Genomic DNA, 15785 nt, shown 5'->3' with positions numbered 1-15785 from the left:
CTAGTTTTATCATCACAGAAATATTTTTGTTAGTTACCTCCGCCAAGGAGGTCATGTGATCGGGTGGGTTTGTTCGTTTGTTAGTTTGTTAGTTGTTTGTTAGTTAGCAACATAACTCAAAAAGGTATGGATGGATTTTGATTAATTTTTCAGGAAATGTCAGAAATGGTATAAGGAAGAACTCATTAGATTTTGGGAGTGAAGCGGATCACCGTCTGGATCCAGGAATCTTTTTAAGGGTTCTGTACTATTGGGAGATAGGGCTAATGGCTGAGCTTTGCGCTGTTACCACTTTACACCAGGAGATGGCAGACATGAGTAACTTCAATCCCAGCAGCATTTTGGGTGTGTTTCTATCCAAAGTTTTGGAGTTTATAGAGTTTGAAATACGCACGCCCTGTTGAGCGTAACAGAGAGAAAGACAGGGAATTGGGACAGGGAATACTCACAATGCTGGGACGGATCCAGGATTTTTTTTTAAGGATTCTTTACTATTAGGAGATAGGGCTAATGGTGGAGGTCTGCACTCTCTGAGTGCTTTTCTAATTATTATTATTATTATTTATTGTTATTATGTTTTTAATAAAATTGTGTTCATTTGTGCATTTTTGTGAGTATGTAGAGTGTATTCATAACCATTGTCGTACATAGAGACGTTATTTGAGTTTTGAATTTTAATGTCTTTGAATTTAGAGGAAAAACGGCGTCAATAAAACACTTTAAGCTATTTTTCACCTGGATTTTCCAGGCTAGATATCTCCTCCTGTGTTTTTCAGAGCTGACGTAAGGCGGAACCTTGTGTCAGCGGAACGTGTTTCCAGTAACACCGATCAGACAGTAACACACCACATTTGTAAACGACGCAAGGTCGTCCTCTCCGGGCTGGAGGATCGATATTTTGGACAGAAATGATGTCCGTAGCGGCTCGAACCGGGGCCCTGTCCCCGTACAGACAGGCGGTGAAAGTCCTGCTGGCTGCTGGAGCTCCTGCTGCTGGTAAGGACCGAGTCTTCTCTGTTACATATGGCGACCAGTCCTCTAAGTACGGCTGTGACGTTACCTGCAGTACGTCAACATACGTAACATTCCTCTGACATGTAAATGACAGCCATAAACAACGTGAAACAGTGATTCTGGCGTTATTTCTAAGGGTTTTACTGACAGCCTGCTGCAGGTTTGGTGACTGTAATCTGAGCTGGCAGAGAGGATCAACGCTGACAACAAAAATAGTCAATATGAGGGATCGATCAGAGTTTAGAGAGATGGAGGAGATCCACAAACTAACCCTGCTGCCAGCTAGTTTGTCTGACACCCAGCTGTGACCTTAGTTTACTCTGTGTTTACTCCTGCTGAGAGAACAGGGTGTAACATGGGTAAAAGACATGCAGCACCAGCAACAACAAAGGTCAGACCAGAGGTTATTCTTCCAGAACTCACTAGGTTGACTGATATCTCTCTAATAAGCCGATTCTTATTGTTATAGTTTAAGAGACCTATACGGGCCACTGGAATCCTGTCTAGTTACTGTAATGCATGATCTCATCAATAATAGATATTTCCATATATCAGCTTCAAATATTGTTCTTAATCAGTTTTTAAAAACGTTCTATATTGGCTCTATATGACATCCTGTATAAACTGTTTATATATCCCTCCATATCAGCTATGAATATCTGTCTACATTAGCTGTCAATATCAACCTCAGTCAGCTGTAAAAACAGGCCGATATCCACTTTAAATTCATCCTGTTTCTGGCTAACATCAGCCTATGTCAGCTGTAGAACTTTGCGTTTCTCAGCTGTAAATATTGACATATATAGCTATGAATATCAGCCTATGTCGGCTGTAATTATCAACCTTTATAAGCTGTAAATATTGGCCTATATCAGCAGCAAACATTGGCCTATATTAGCTGTAAATACTGGCTTATATCAGCCATGAAGATCAGTCTGTATCAACTTTAAAAACGGGCCTATATCATCTTTAAATGTTGTCTTATATCAGCTATAAAAACTGCCCTGTATCAGCTTTAAATATGTCACATTCCTTGTTGCTATCCGCCTATATCATCTGTAAATACTGGCCTATATCAGCTGTAAAAGTAGTCTTTTTCAGCAGTTAATATTAACCTGTATCAGCTGTAAATATTGGCTTATACCAGCTGTAAACATAGTCTTTTATCAGCTGTAAATATTAACATATATCAGTTGTAAATACTTGCTTATATCAGCTGTAAATATTAACATATATTAGTTGTAAATACTTGCTTATATAAGCTGTAAACATAGTCTTTTATCAGCTGTAAATATTAACATATATCAGCTGTAAATACTTGCTTACATCAGCTGTAAATATTGGCTTATATCAGCTGTAAACATAGTCTTTTATCAGCAGGTAATATTAACATATATAGCTGTAAATACTTGCCTGTATCGGCTGTAAATATTTGGCTTTATAGCTGTAAATACTGGCCTGTATCGGCTGTAAATATTTGGCTTTATAGCTGTAAATACTGGCCTGTATTGGCTGTAAATATTTGGCTCTATAGCTGTAAATACTGGCCTGTATCGGCTGTAAATATTTGGCCCTATAGCTGTAAATACTGGCCTGTATCGACTGTAAATATTTGGCTTTATAGCTGTAAATACTGGCCTGTATCAGCTGTAAATATTTGGCTTTATAGCTGTAAATACTGGCCTGTATCAGCTGTAAATATTTGGCTTTATAGCTGTAAATACTGGCCTGTATCAGCTGTAAATATTTGGCTCTATAGCTGTAAATACTGGCCTGTATCGGCTGTAAATATTTGGCTCTATAGCTGTAAATACTGGCCTGTATCGACTGTAAATATTTGGCTTTATAGCTGTAAATACTGGCCTGTATCAGCTGTAAATATTTGGCTTTATAGCTGTAAATACTGGCCTGTATCGACTGTAAATATTTGGCTTTATAGCTGTAAATACTGGCCTGTATCAGCTGTAAATATTTGGCTTTATAGCTGTAAATACTGGCCTGTATCAGCTGTAAATATTTGGCTTTATAGCTGTAAATACTGGCCTGTATCAGCTGTAAATATTTGGCTCTATAGCTGTAAATACTGGCCTGTATCGGCTGTAAATATTTGGCTTTATAGCTGTAAATACTGGCCTGTATCAGCTGTAAATATTTGGCTTTATAGCTGTAAATACTGGCCTGTATCAGCTGTAAATATTTGGCCCTATAGCTGTAAATACTGGCCTGTATCGACTGTAAATATTTGGCTTTATAGCTGTAAATACTGGCCTGTATCGGCTGTAAATATTTGGCTTTATAGCTGTAAATACTGGCCTGTATCAGCTGTAAATATTTGGCTCTATAGCTGTAAATACTGGCCTGTATCGACTGTAAATATTTGGCTTTATAGCTGTAAATACTGGCCTGTATCAGCTGTAAATATTTGGCTCTATAGCTGTAAATACTGGCCTGTATCAGCTGTAAATATTTGGCTTTATAGCTGTAAATACTGGCCTGTATCGGCTGTAAATATTTGGCTTTATAGCTGTAAATACTGGCCTGTATCGACTGTAAATATTTGGCTTTATAGCTGTAAATACTGGCCTGTATCGACTGTAAATATTTGGCTTTATAGCTGTAAATACTGGCCTGTATCGACTGTAAATATTTGGCTTTATAGCTGTAAATACTGGCCTGTATCGGCTGTAAATATTTGGCTCTATAGCTGTAAATACTGGCCTGTATCGGCTGTAAATATCATTCATATTTAGAAACAAGTGTGTTGACTTTTTTAGGCTGGACCAACAGACCTTTGACTGCCTGAGTCTTTCTTTTTTGTTGATCCTCATTTCTTAAACTTTAAACTGTTGTAAGAACTCAAGTTTTTTTCTTTTCTTTCTTACACAAAGTTTTTTTTGATAACTGGAGAGTTAGGTCTGAAATACGTTCGTATGTACATTCATACCTGTGACATTTAGAATAGTTTCGTTAAATTAGCATAGATATTAGAAAAAAATCTAAAAAAGGATCTCATACATCCTCAAATTATAGCACAGTAGATCTATAGAGAAATATCAAACCCATAGAAATGGATAACTCTGGGATAAATAGTACAAAATAAAAGGAAACCTCCTGAAATGAGGCAGAGGAGCTTTTGTAATGAGCATGGACGTGCTGATTGTTGCTTTAAGACATGCTAAACTGTATGTAACTCAGTTTGAGCAGTACTGCTGCGCATGCATGTGTGCTTTTGTGATTTGGATTTACCCTGTTGTTAGGTTGTTCTCTGGCTTTTTGTTGCAGCTCATAAATATCATAAATCGATTTCTATCTGGATAAAAAACAAAAAAAAGGAAGCAGCTGAGGTTGGCTGAGCTGAGCAGCATCATCTGTTGTTCCTGTTTTGGTTGGGAGCCCCCTGGTGGCTGAATTTATACAGTGCATTTATTCTTTTAAACCTAGTGGTATAAATGAATCGACAGCAGACACGACTTGTTTTTTTTATAATTTTTTTTTTGCATGGTCATTCTTTTTGCTGATTCTTCTTCCCGTCTGTGCTCCGTTTCAGCTCCTGGAGCAACCCGCCTCGCCCACACAGACATCAAGATCCCTGACTTCAGTGACTACCGCCGCCCTGAGGTCATGGACCCCAACAAATCATCCCAGGACAGCAGTGAGTCCAGAAAAGCTTTCTCTTACCTCCTCACCGGAGCCACCACGGTGGTCGGCGTCTACGCAGCGAAGACGGTCGTCACCCAGTTTGTCTCCTCCATGAGCGCCTCGGCCGACGTCCTGGCGTTGTCCAAGATCGAGATCAAGCTCTCAGACATCCCTGAAGGCAAAAACATGACCTTCAAGTGGAGAGGAAAGCCGCTTTTCGTCCGCCACCGCACAGAGAAGGAGATCACCACAGAGGCGGCAGTGAACATCGCAGAGCTGCGCGACCCTCAGCATGACAAAGATCGAGTGATTAACCCCAGCTGGGTCATCGTTCTGGGCGTGTGCACCCATCTGGGCTGCGTCCCCATCGCCAACGCCGGAGAGTTTGGCGGATATTACTGCCCCTGCCACGGCTCCCACTACGACGCTTCTGGAAGAATAAGAAAGGGGCCGGCCCCGCTCAACCTGGAGGTTCCTTACTACGAGTTCCCCGACGACGAGACTGTCGTGGTGGGATAAACTCTGGAGCGCCGCCTCTCTTTCTCTCTGTATAATGTATTTTTAGACGGCTCTCTGTTGGAGTTTGGGATGGTTAAAAATGTGTATTTACTAATAAAGGTTTATTTCCAACTCTATCACTGACCTGTCAGATCCTCTAACTTACACTGTCTAACATTTAAGACTTTGGTTTACAGACATTTATATCCAATCAAACATTTTTATGTTGCTTTTGAGACAAAAAGTTCCAGGTGTACTTCAGATAAAACAACAACTCCAAAAAAGTTGGGGCACTGAGTAAAATTAAAATAAAAACAAAATTCAATGACTTTAAATCTCATAACCCCATGTTTGATTCACAATAGAACAGAAACAACATATCAGATGTTAAACTGAGACATTTGAACATTTCATGAAAAATATCTCATTTTGAATTTGATGGCATCTCAAAAAAGTAGCAACAGGGCAACAAAAGGCTGGAAAAGTAAGTGGTACTAATATAAAACAGCTGGAGGAGCATTTTACAACTCATAAGGTTAATTAGCAGCAGGTCAGTCACCTGACTGGGTATAAAAGGAGCATTTTAGAGAGGTAGAGTCTCTCAGAAGTAAACTTAAAATCCCTCCATCTACGGTCCATAATATCATCAGAAGATACAAAGAATCTGGAGAAATCTCTGAGAGCAAGGGAACAGGCTGAAGGGGCCCTCAGGGGCCACTACATTAAAAACAGGCATGATTCTGTAGTGAATTGCTTTTCAATTTTATAGAAATTCAATGAAAGTTTGAGGATTTTTTTTTTCAAATTTAGGCTTCATGATAAATTTTTTCCTGAAACATTTGAGGAATATTTTGAGAAATTTTGTACTTTTATGGAAAAGTTAAAACACACGTTAAAGAATTTTTGCACTGACTTTTTGGGAAGTTTCATTGAATTTTTAGGACATTTTTGTTGATGTTGGACATAACTTTTGTTCAAAATGAATTCCTGTTCAAAGACAAGGCTGAGCTTTTAAATTTATCAGGTCCTAATAATCCCAGTTTACTAAGAAACTAAAAATGCATTCCAAACAAAAGCTCAGGTCTAGGAGGTTAAAGACAGTTACAGTTCTGTAGTGAAATCACTGCATGGGCTCAGAAACATTGGCAACACAGTTGGCCGTGCCATCCACCAATGACAGTTAAAGCTGGATCATGGAGAGAAGAAGCCATATGTGAACAGGATCCAGAAACAGCGCCATCTTCTCTGGACCTAAGCTCATTTAACATGGACTGAGGAAACATGGAAAACTGTTCTGTGGTCAGGGGAAACCACAGACGCCGTGTCCTGTGGACTAAAGAGGAGAGGGAGCATCCAGCTTGTTCTCCTGGCTCAGCTCTAAAGCCTGCATCTCTGATGGTATGGGGTTGCATTAGTGCCTATGGCGTGGGCAGCTCTAACATCTGGAAAGGAACTATCAATGCTGAGCATCAGAAAAAGAAAAATTTATCAGAGAAGACCCAGCTAGAATCCTACATCAGACAAGAATGGGGCAACATTCCTCTCCAAACACTCCGGCAACTGCTTTCCCCAGACATTTACAGACTGAAGAGGGGATGCTACATAACGGTAAACACGACCCTGTCCCTACTTTTTTGAGACGTGTTCATGAAATTCAAAGTGAGCTCATATTTTCCATGAAATGTTTAAATGTCTCAGTTTAACGTCTGATATCTATTTTCTGTTCTATTGTGAATCAAATATGGTTTATGAGATTTGACCATCATTGACTTCTATTTTGATTTACATTTTACTAAATGGAGAGGACTGAAGATTTCTGCAGGAAAACATCCAATAAAAACACTTTTATTGAGGAATAATTCACAACAGTACAGAGTTTGTAGGGACTCAGTGAAAGCATTATTCTCCACATATGCCTATTTAAATACATCATTTACACCCCGTACAGTTTTCTCTGTGATGCTTTTGTGTTTACAGCGCCTATTAAAGTATTCACCCCATGGATGTTTTACCCTTTTATTGATTTTATAAACCAATCATAGTGGACATGATTGGACAAAGAAGATCTGACAAAATATTTCTTTAATATCAAAGTGAAAACATGTTTTTATTTAACTGACATTACTTTGTAGAAAAGAGGATTTTGAAGCCAAATGATATACAAGAACTTTATTAAATGGACCATGGCTGATTTATAAAATCAACAGAAGGGGGTGAATATCTTGTATAGGTGGTTTAAATACTGATACTGTCAGAGAAGCTTAAACTCAGCCATAGTTATCAGTGCCAATAAGCTCTCAATAAATAATCCATTCAACTAATAATTGCGCTTCTTAAAATAAATTAAAATAATAATTTAAAGTTGCATTCACAACACGAGAACATAATGAGCAGGAAGGATGTCAACATGTGTGTTACTATGATATTTTTACACCAACAGGTGTTTTCCAATAATTCTATTTCTGATATTCTTGTTTTTAGTCCCCAAACGCTGAGGAAACTCCTGCACACGGTCTACATTTAACTACAACATTTCAGAGTGCTGGCAGCATGCTCTGGCTCCTTCTCTTACCAAAGATTTAGATTAAAAGTATGAATGAAAATCTGGTTTTAAGGCTTTGGTATTTCTTGATTCTATAAACCAGTGATACTGGACGTGTGGCTCTTTAGTGATGATTTGTGGCTCTTTAATTTTTTATTTCAATCACTATTCCCCCAGAAAAAAACAGAAATAGGGAAACTTTGACCTAAACTGACTTAGTTTGTTTCCCACATTTATACAGTAGGCTTTAATTGTCAAACTTAATAGTCAACCTTTTTGTGTCAGTATATTTCTATTGCCCGTCTTTGCAATTTTTTGCCCCCTTTTTCTTCCATTTTTGCCACTTCTTTTTTGCAACTTCTCTCCTTTTTTGCCATTTTCCCCCATTTATGCTGCTCTTTGCCATTAAATGCCCCTTTTCCTCATTTCTGCCACTCTGCTGCTTATTTCCAATTTTTCCCACCGTTTGCTTTTTTCCCCTTCAAGTCACTTTCTACTACTTTTTGCTGTTTTTTGCCGCTTTTTGTTGATTTTTGCCACCTGTAACTAATTTTTTTGCCACTTTCTGCCCTCTTTTCTCTCCATTTTTGCCACTGTTCACCCAGTTTTTGCAATTTTTTTTTTTTTTACCATATTTGCCACCTCTAACTTATTTTTATTACCACTTTAACCCGTTTTTGCCACTTTTCACCACTTAGATTGTGGCTCTTGCAGATGAATTTTTCAGCAGTTGGCTCTTTGGTTGAGTAACTCTGCTATAAATCATTGATGTAGCTGAAACTGTCATTTTAAGACAGAAGGTGCCAAAAGAATCAAAGGTTTGAAAATGTTTAAAGATAAACATTTCCAATCGTTTTGTGCAGCTCAAACAGTATGCAATAGTTTGCTTTCAATTCCATGTACCCAAATGTTGACATTTTTGTGCAGTCTAGACAAAATGCAGAAGCGAGCCAGCAGTTTGGCAGTGAATGCTACTAATATGTCTTAAAATAAATACGGATTGCATGAGTCTGCAATCAACTGTTGTCTGAATTTTTGAGGAATTTTGTCACTGTGCATGGGTTTGGCTGCAATTTCTTACTAAAATATTGCCAATGCTGTGTTTTCGGTGTAGTGTGCAGGAGTTTAAACTGCACAAAATATGGCAATATCAGTACAATTTCTGCAGACAAAGTCATGCAAACAGTTTTTATTTGAAAAAGGACAAAAGCATGAGCAATATTTCAGTAAAAAGTGCAGACAGCTAACTCCTGCTTACTGATTTGCCAAATATTTTTGCCAATGATTTACAGTCATGGGCGAAAGTATTGGCACCCCTGGGATCTTTCCAGAAAATACACCATTTCTCCCAGAAATTGTTGCAATTACAAATGTTTTTGGTACACACGTGTTTATTGCCTTTATGTGCATTGGAACTCCCATGACCTCTGACCCAGACCCAGCTTTCTGACACTAGGCCCTACATTGTGGCCCAAAATCTTTTAATAGTCTCCAGATTTCATGGTTCCTTGCACACAGTCAAGGCACCCAGTGCCAGAGGCAGCAAAACAACCCAAAACATCCTTGAAGCTCCTCCATGTTTGACTGTAGGTACTGTGTTCTTTTCTTTGTAGGCCTCATTCTGTTTTCTGTAAACAGTAGAATGAAGTTCTTCTCCAAAAAGCTCTACCTTAGTCTCATCTGTCCACTAAATGTTCTCCCAGAAGGATTGAGGCTTACTCAGGTACATTTTTGCAAACTCCAGTCTGGCTTTTTTATGTCTCTTTGTCAGCAGTGGGGTTCTCCTCGGTCTCCTGCCATAGCGCTTCATCTCATTCAGATGACCACGTACGGTCCCAGCGGACACTTTTGCACCCTGAGTCTGCAGGACAGCCTGAATCTGTGTGGAAGTTGACTGAGGATGTTTATCCACCATTCCAACTATCCTGCGTTCATTCTTTTGTCAGTTTTTCTCTTTCGTCCACGTCCAGGGAGATTAGCCACAGCTCCATGGTTATAAACTTCTTGATTATATTACACACAGTGGACAAAGGAATTTCTAGATCTCTGGAGATGGTCTTTAACCTTGAGATTGTTCATATTTTTCCACAATTTTGCTTCTTAAGTCCTCAGGCAATTCTGGGCTCTTCTTTCTCTCTTCCATGCTCGATGTGACACACACAGGCACACAACACAAAGGTTGAGTCAACTTTTAGACATTCTAACTGGCTTCAGGTGTGATTTCTAGATTGCCAGCACCTGTTACTGCCACAGGTGAGTTTAAATGAGCATCACATGCTGGAAATAAAATGATTTACCCACAGTTTTAAAAGGGGGACAACAATTTTGTCTGGCCCATTTTTAAGTTTTGTGTGAAATTATGTCAATTTTGTCTTTTTTTTCATATTTTTGTGTGTTGTTCCAATGCACATGAAGGAAATAAACATGTGTATACCAAAAACATTTGTGATTGCAACAATTTCTGGGAGAAATGGTGTATTTTCTGGAAAAGTTCCAGGGGTGCCAATACTTTCATCAATCTCTATACTGGAATGTTTCCAGTGTTTTTGTGCATTTAAACATTGCTCAGGAGTCCGTCTGCACTTTTTCACTAAAATACTACCAGTGTCTGTAAAAATGTCGATGGATGCAGGAGCTTTGATTGTGTGTGCCATGTTTTTGTAAAAATTTGTTGGATTTTTAATAGATGAGAAAAGAAATCAGTCACTGTGAGTCCAGGACTTCTGTGTCATTGCTGTGGCATCAAACAGGTACCAGTCTGATTTTTACCTGTGTCATCATCAAAGTCTGACAACCTCTGAACCAGTGTTCCCAGTCTCCACGTCTGTGCTGTCCTCCAGTGTTTCCCGGTTTCATTAAAAGTCTCTGCGGCCTCATTAAAAACAGCTCCTCCTCCTCCTCAGGGAGGTCGTTAGTCCACATAGTGCACGTTTGCCTGCAGCTCCTTGGTGACGTACGCCAGCAGGGCGCCCGTCAGCTGCTGCTTCAGCGCGGCGTTCCCCATCACTAAAGCCGTGAGCTGAGCCACGTCCGTCCACTGAATGTCTCCCAGGATGGCCACGAGATCGTCGTAGAGCTTCTGCTGCTGCTGAGGACTGAGCTCCATGATGATCTGAGGCAGAGGTTTGAACTGCCCGCTGGTCAGCCAGCAGCCCAGCAGGCCTCCGACAGCGCCACCTACAGGACGACATGGTGTTAGATGTGACATTTAGGAACTCTAGTGAGAAGTCCTATGGACAAATGTCTGAAATGAAGCATCTGATTGTGTCAAAGCAGTGGTTCTCAGCTGGTCTATCCTCAGGACCCACCGCCTCCTTCATGACTTCCTCAATAATTTAATTCTATAAATAGGAAATGTAGTTTGGACCATCGAGATGAGCACTGACCGGACATTCATATAGTTTTACTCTTTCTCCTGTAATAAAGTCGATTTTTTCCCCCTAGGTCAGTGTTACTCAACCCTGCTCAACCAAGGGCCAAATTGTTGAAAAACACCTTTGCAAGAGCCACAATCTAAGTGGTGAAAAGTGGCAAAAACAGCTTGAAGCAGCAAAAACAATAAGTTAAAGGTGGCAAAAATGGTCCACTGGTGGCAAAAAATGAGATAAAAGTGACTAAAATGGGCAAAAAGTGGCTAAAGAAGTTGTATATATGGGCAAAATATGAGGACACAGGTGGTATTTAATGGGAAAAGGTAACTTTAATGTGTGAAAAGTGGCAAAATATGGTGAAAAGGGGCAAAAATGGTCCTGAAGTGGCAAAAATGTCGCAAAAAAATGATAGAAAAGTGATTAAAATGGGAAAAAAGCAGTTAAGTGTGGCAAAATAGGGCAAAAAATAGGAAACAAGTGGTTTTTAATGGCAATAGGAGGCTTAAATAGATGGAGAGTGGTGAAAGAATGGTGAAAAGGGGCAAAAAATGGTCCAAAAGTGGCCAAAAAATGAGAGAGAAGTGACTAAAATGGGCCAAAATCAGTTAAGAGTGGCAAAAATGGGCAAAATGGGCTAGAAGTGACTAAAGAAGTTGCAAATATGGGCAAAAAATGAGGACACAGGTGGTATTTAATGGGAAAAGGTAACTTTAATGTGTGAAAAGTGGCAAAAAAGAAAAGTGACAAAAATAGGTAAAAAGCAGTCAAGGGTGGCAAAATAAGCAAAAAATAGGAAACAAGTGGTATTCAATGGCAAAGGTAGCTCAGTTGGGTGGAATGTGGCACAAAGATGGTGAAATGGGGCAAAAATGGGAAAAATAGTCAGAAAGAAGTGTCAAAAATGGGCATAATAAGGGAAAGAGGAGTTACTTAATGGCAAAGGTAGCTTAAATGGGTAAAAAGTGGCAAAAAATGGGGAAAGTGTCAAAAGAATTGGAAAAAATGGGCAAAAATGGTGAAAAGGGGTAAAAACAGGACAATTATGTTTGACAATTAAAGCTTTCTGTATAAGTCTGGAAAAAAACTGATTAATGTGACTAACTTCTGAGGTCAAAGTTTCCTTTTTAAGGTTTTCTGAGGGATAATATTTCAAATGAAGACATAAAAGAGCCACGTGTTGAGTATCACAGCTGTAGATTATAAGAAATAAAGAACTTATGAGAAGCACCTTCTTACTGCAGAAAACACCGACTTTTATCACCAATAGTGTGAAAAATACTGAAACTTTAGATTTAAATTCTTTCTCTTACCCACTGCGATACCCAGAGGACCCCCGACCAGTCCTCCAGCGAAGGCCAGACCCCCAGCCGCCGCCGCCCCCTTCCCTGATCCCTTCACCGTGGTCTGGATCTGCTGATTGGCCGATAGCTCACAACACAGCTTCATGACATCATCGACACGATGACCCATGCTGTGGAGCAGAATAAAGAAATATGAGAGATCAAATAAGACGAGTCAAAGATCCCACACCCTCCAGAATCCTACTGAAGCTCTGTCCTGTTACCTTCTACTCAGACGTTTCTCTGAAGCATCAGCAATGATGTTTTACTATCGCTGTTCAGAGTGAAGGAGTCTGCCTTCAAACTTTGGCAATGTTTGTCTGCAGCTTTGACAGCATGCAAGGGTCAAAAATTTTTCACTGACAGCAAATGTTCTCACGTAAATTATGAAGCAGGGGTCTGCCCTCCGTTTTGTGTACTAAAATGTTGCCAAATGTTCTACAGTTGAGACAACATGCAGGAGCTAGCAGCTATGTTTAAAGTCAACATCACTGATATGTTTCATTAAACTTATAGGAATTGCAAGAATCTGCAATGGACGATTTTTTTGTGCAATTTGGTCACAGTGCAGAAGTTTGTTTTTTTTAACAAACTATTGCCAGTGGGTTTTTTTCTATTGAGACAGTGTGCAGGAGTTTGCCTGCAATTATTGTGGTGAACATTTCGAAAATGTAATGCAGTTTAAACAGTTTAAGAGTGTGCCTTCAACTCATTGGACCAAAATGTTGTCAGTCATTTGTGCAATTAAGACAACATGCCTGCAATTTTGGTAGTCAATACTACATATGTATTTATAAAATCTGTGTGCATTACAAGAGTCTGCTGTCCACTGTTGTCAATTTTTTGTGTGAAATTTTGTCACAGTGCAGGAGTCTGCCTTCAGTTTTTTTTTTTTTTTAACCATGATATCGACATTTTTCCCCAATTTGGACGCGCACAGAAATTTGCTAACAAATTAAAACAGGAAGCAGGAGTTTGCCCTCAGTTTTGTGTACTAAAATGTTGCCGATCTTTTGGTGCAATTCATGCAGGAGCAACCCAGCAATGTTGGCAGTAAACATCACATGTATGATGTTTACACAGTTATATGATTACAGGAGCTTTTTATGCAATTTAGACTGTGTGCAGAAAATACACCAGCTTTGTTCAACTTTATCCTGCAGGAAATATTTTAGTGTTTTTATTCTGGTAAATTAAAGACAACAGCTGGTTTGATTTACTGCTGAAATCACAGAGAATAATATAAAATCACTCACTGTGGAGTAGGTCTATTCTATTTATCAATCAATAATAATATCATTTTCCCCATATTTTAACACAGAAATATTCAAAAGGCTGGTGACCATGTTGGCATCTTGTGTAGAGTTTATTTAAACTGTCCTGTAATAATAATAATGAAGACAGCCTTTAATACCTGATGACATCAGTTAGCATCATGACACAGCCGTTACCATGAACACAGATCTGTCTACAGCTCCTCTCTCCTTTATTAAATATAATAATAATAATAATAAAAGCTGCTGTAATGATGTAATTACTCCACATGGAGGCTGGTCCACGTACCTGACAGCGGGACAAACTCCACATTAATATTTAACACCGCTCTTTTACTGGTTTTAGGAGGTTAAATCTGCTCTGCTTTAGCCGGTGTCTCTCTGCTTGCATGTCTTGGCTGGAGCCGCAAAGCATCCTGGGAGCAAGAATAATGATGCATTCAAAGACAGTCGACAACAAGAATTTCGTTCATATTTTGTACTGAAATAATTATATTTTTCCTTTAAATGTGAGGAAACGTCAAAACATGGATAACAGAACAATCACAAGACCAAATTCAGACTTCACTTTTTACTAACATTCACAAACCAGGATGATAAGATTTTAGCCTAAACGGTTACAAGAGCACTAATAAAAAACAAACAAACAAACAAAAACAAACAAACAAACAAAATAAAAACCCTAAAAAGTGTGGCAGCAGTTTACAGTAAAGGATAAGAGCCCCTGATTATTTCTTTTTAGTTCCATTTTGTTTTTGTCTGAGATAAACATCACAAAGCTACGGTGGCCCTGAAGGCCAATAGAAATAAATATTTCAAAAGTGTAAAATATTTTTCACAAAACACAAAAACATTTTACAAAACACAAGTAAATTAAAAAAAAAAAAACACAAATGAATTTCACAAAACAAATAAATTTCACAAAACACAAATACAGAAATTAGTTAAATTTATTTGTGTTTTGTGAAATATATTTGGTGCTTTTGAAATACTTTTACCTATTGGCCTTTGGGGCCACCGTACAAATCTGAGATCAAGCCCATTATTCTGGGATCAAAGTCAGAATTCCAAGATTAACATCAGAATTCTCCGATCGACATTTAGAATTCACAAATTCAGATAAGCAGTAGGGGATTAAAGTCAGAAATCTGAGAACAAAATCAGAATTATGAGATCAAAGTCAGAATTTGAAGATTAACATGATGTCAGAATTTTCATAAGAAGATTTAGAATTCTGACTTTGACATTCGAATTCCCAGATCAAAATCAGAATTTACAGATTAACGTCAGAATCCTAAAATCACTGTAAGAATCCCGGAATTACCTTCAGAATTCTCAGATCAAGATTTAGATTTCTGAAAGTTAGAATTCTGAGATTAAAGTCAGAATCCTAAAATCAAAGTCAGAATTCGGAGATTAACGTCCAAACTTTTAGAATTTTGAGATCGAAAAAAAGCCAGTAAAACTGAGATTAACATCAGGATTCCGAGAGGGGGTCTTTGCAAACTGTGATACCTGATGACAGGACTATTCATTCTCGTTTCACAGTGCAATACTTGAATTTGCTAGTTTAACTGCAACTTTTCCGACAGTAAGTGAACGCAACGCAGACAGCCAATGAGCGAGTGACAAGAAGGGGGCTGGAACCATGGGTGGATTATGTTCCTGTTGTAAACTCTAACGTGTTTGTTATAACGGCCCTGTCCATTATAAAACATTTCTTTAGATATGAAAGAGAGCTCTAAAGGAATATAACACCCATTTATCATTATGCTGCGTTTAGACGAATCGGAAACTACGCCGCTTGTTGTTGTGCACACGGATCCACCATGCTTTGAGGAAATGAAACCGATCATCTCCATTATAACTGTTAAATCTCCCTAAAGGCCCGTGTTTGTAAAAACGTTTCTGTTCGTGGGTCAGTGCTGCAGGATTTCATGGTGTGTCGACTTGTTTACATTTGTGTAACCATCCACATTTACCCAGAGTACACCGGGAGGAACAGGAGAACCGTTAATAAAGCTAGAGCCTCACAGATGAAAAAACGGAAATTCAAAGTTTGGCTTTCAAAATAATAAACATTATGCCAACTTAATAAAACGCAACA

At 38.8% G+C, this 15785-nt stretch overlaps 2 protein-coding genes across 2 annotated transcripts; one reads left to right on the top strand and one right to left on the bottom strand.

Annotated features, from left to right (window-relative positions):
• Window positions 1-821: 821 nt before the first annotated feature.
• On the top strand, window positions 822-5288 carry LOC121514775 (cytochrome b-c1 complex subunit Rieske, mitochondrial-like). The gene is made up of 2 exons (XM_041795080.1): window positions 822-996; window positions 4562-5288. The coding sequence occupies exons 1-2, from the start codon at window positions 909-911 to the stop codon at window positions 5170-5172; spliced, it is 699 nt and encodes a 232-aa protein (XP_041651014.1). The 5' UTR covers window positions 822-908; the 3' UTR covers window positions 5173-5288.
• A 4875-nt stretch (window positions 5289-10163) lies between these two features.
• On the bottom strand, window positions 10164-14064 carry zgc:112052 (protein C19orf12 homolog). Its single transcript, XM_041795081.1, has 3 exons — window positions 13968-14064; window positions 12375-12535; window positions 10164-10870 (listed from the first exon to the last, which is right to left on the bottom strand). The coding sequence occupies exons 2-3, from the start codon at window positions 12532-12534 to the stop codon at window positions 10605-10607; spliced, it is 426 nt and encodes a 141-aa protein (XP_041651015.1). The 5' UTR covers window position 12535; window positions 13968-14064; the 3' UTR covers window positions 10164-10604.
• Window positions 14065-15785: the final 1721 nt, after the last annotated feature.

This window comes from Cheilinus undulatus, linkage group 9 (genome assembly GCF_018320785.1).
Source record: "Cheilinus undulatus linkage group 9, ASM1832078v1, whole genome shotgun sequence".
Lineage (NCBI taxonomy): Eukaryota > Metazoa > Chordata > Actinopteri > Labriformes > Labridae > Cheilinus > Cheilinus undulatus.
The sequence above is the reverse complement of the archived record's forward strand: the minus strand, read 5'-3'. Positions and strand labels throughout refer to the sequence as shown.

Bases quoted from the DNA above. Each gene is read 5' to 3' on its own strand.
- LOC121514775 (XM_041795080.1), top strand. From the start codon at position 909: ATGATGTCCGTAGCGGCTCGAACCGGGGCCCTGTCCCCGTACAGACAG. The intron at 997-4,561 runs GTAAGGACCGAG...GCTCCGTTTCAG, and splicing joins TGCTGGAGCTCCTGCTGCTG to CTCCTGGAGCAACCCGCCTC.
- zgc:112052 (XM_041795081.1), bottom strand. From the start codon at position 12,534: ATGGGTCATCGTGTCGATGATGTCATGAAGCTGTGTTGTGAGCTATCG. The intron at 10,871-12,374 runs GTAAGAGAAAGA...GTCGTCCTGTAG, and splicing joins TCCTCTGGGTATCGCAGTGG to GTGGCGCTGTCGGAGGCCTG.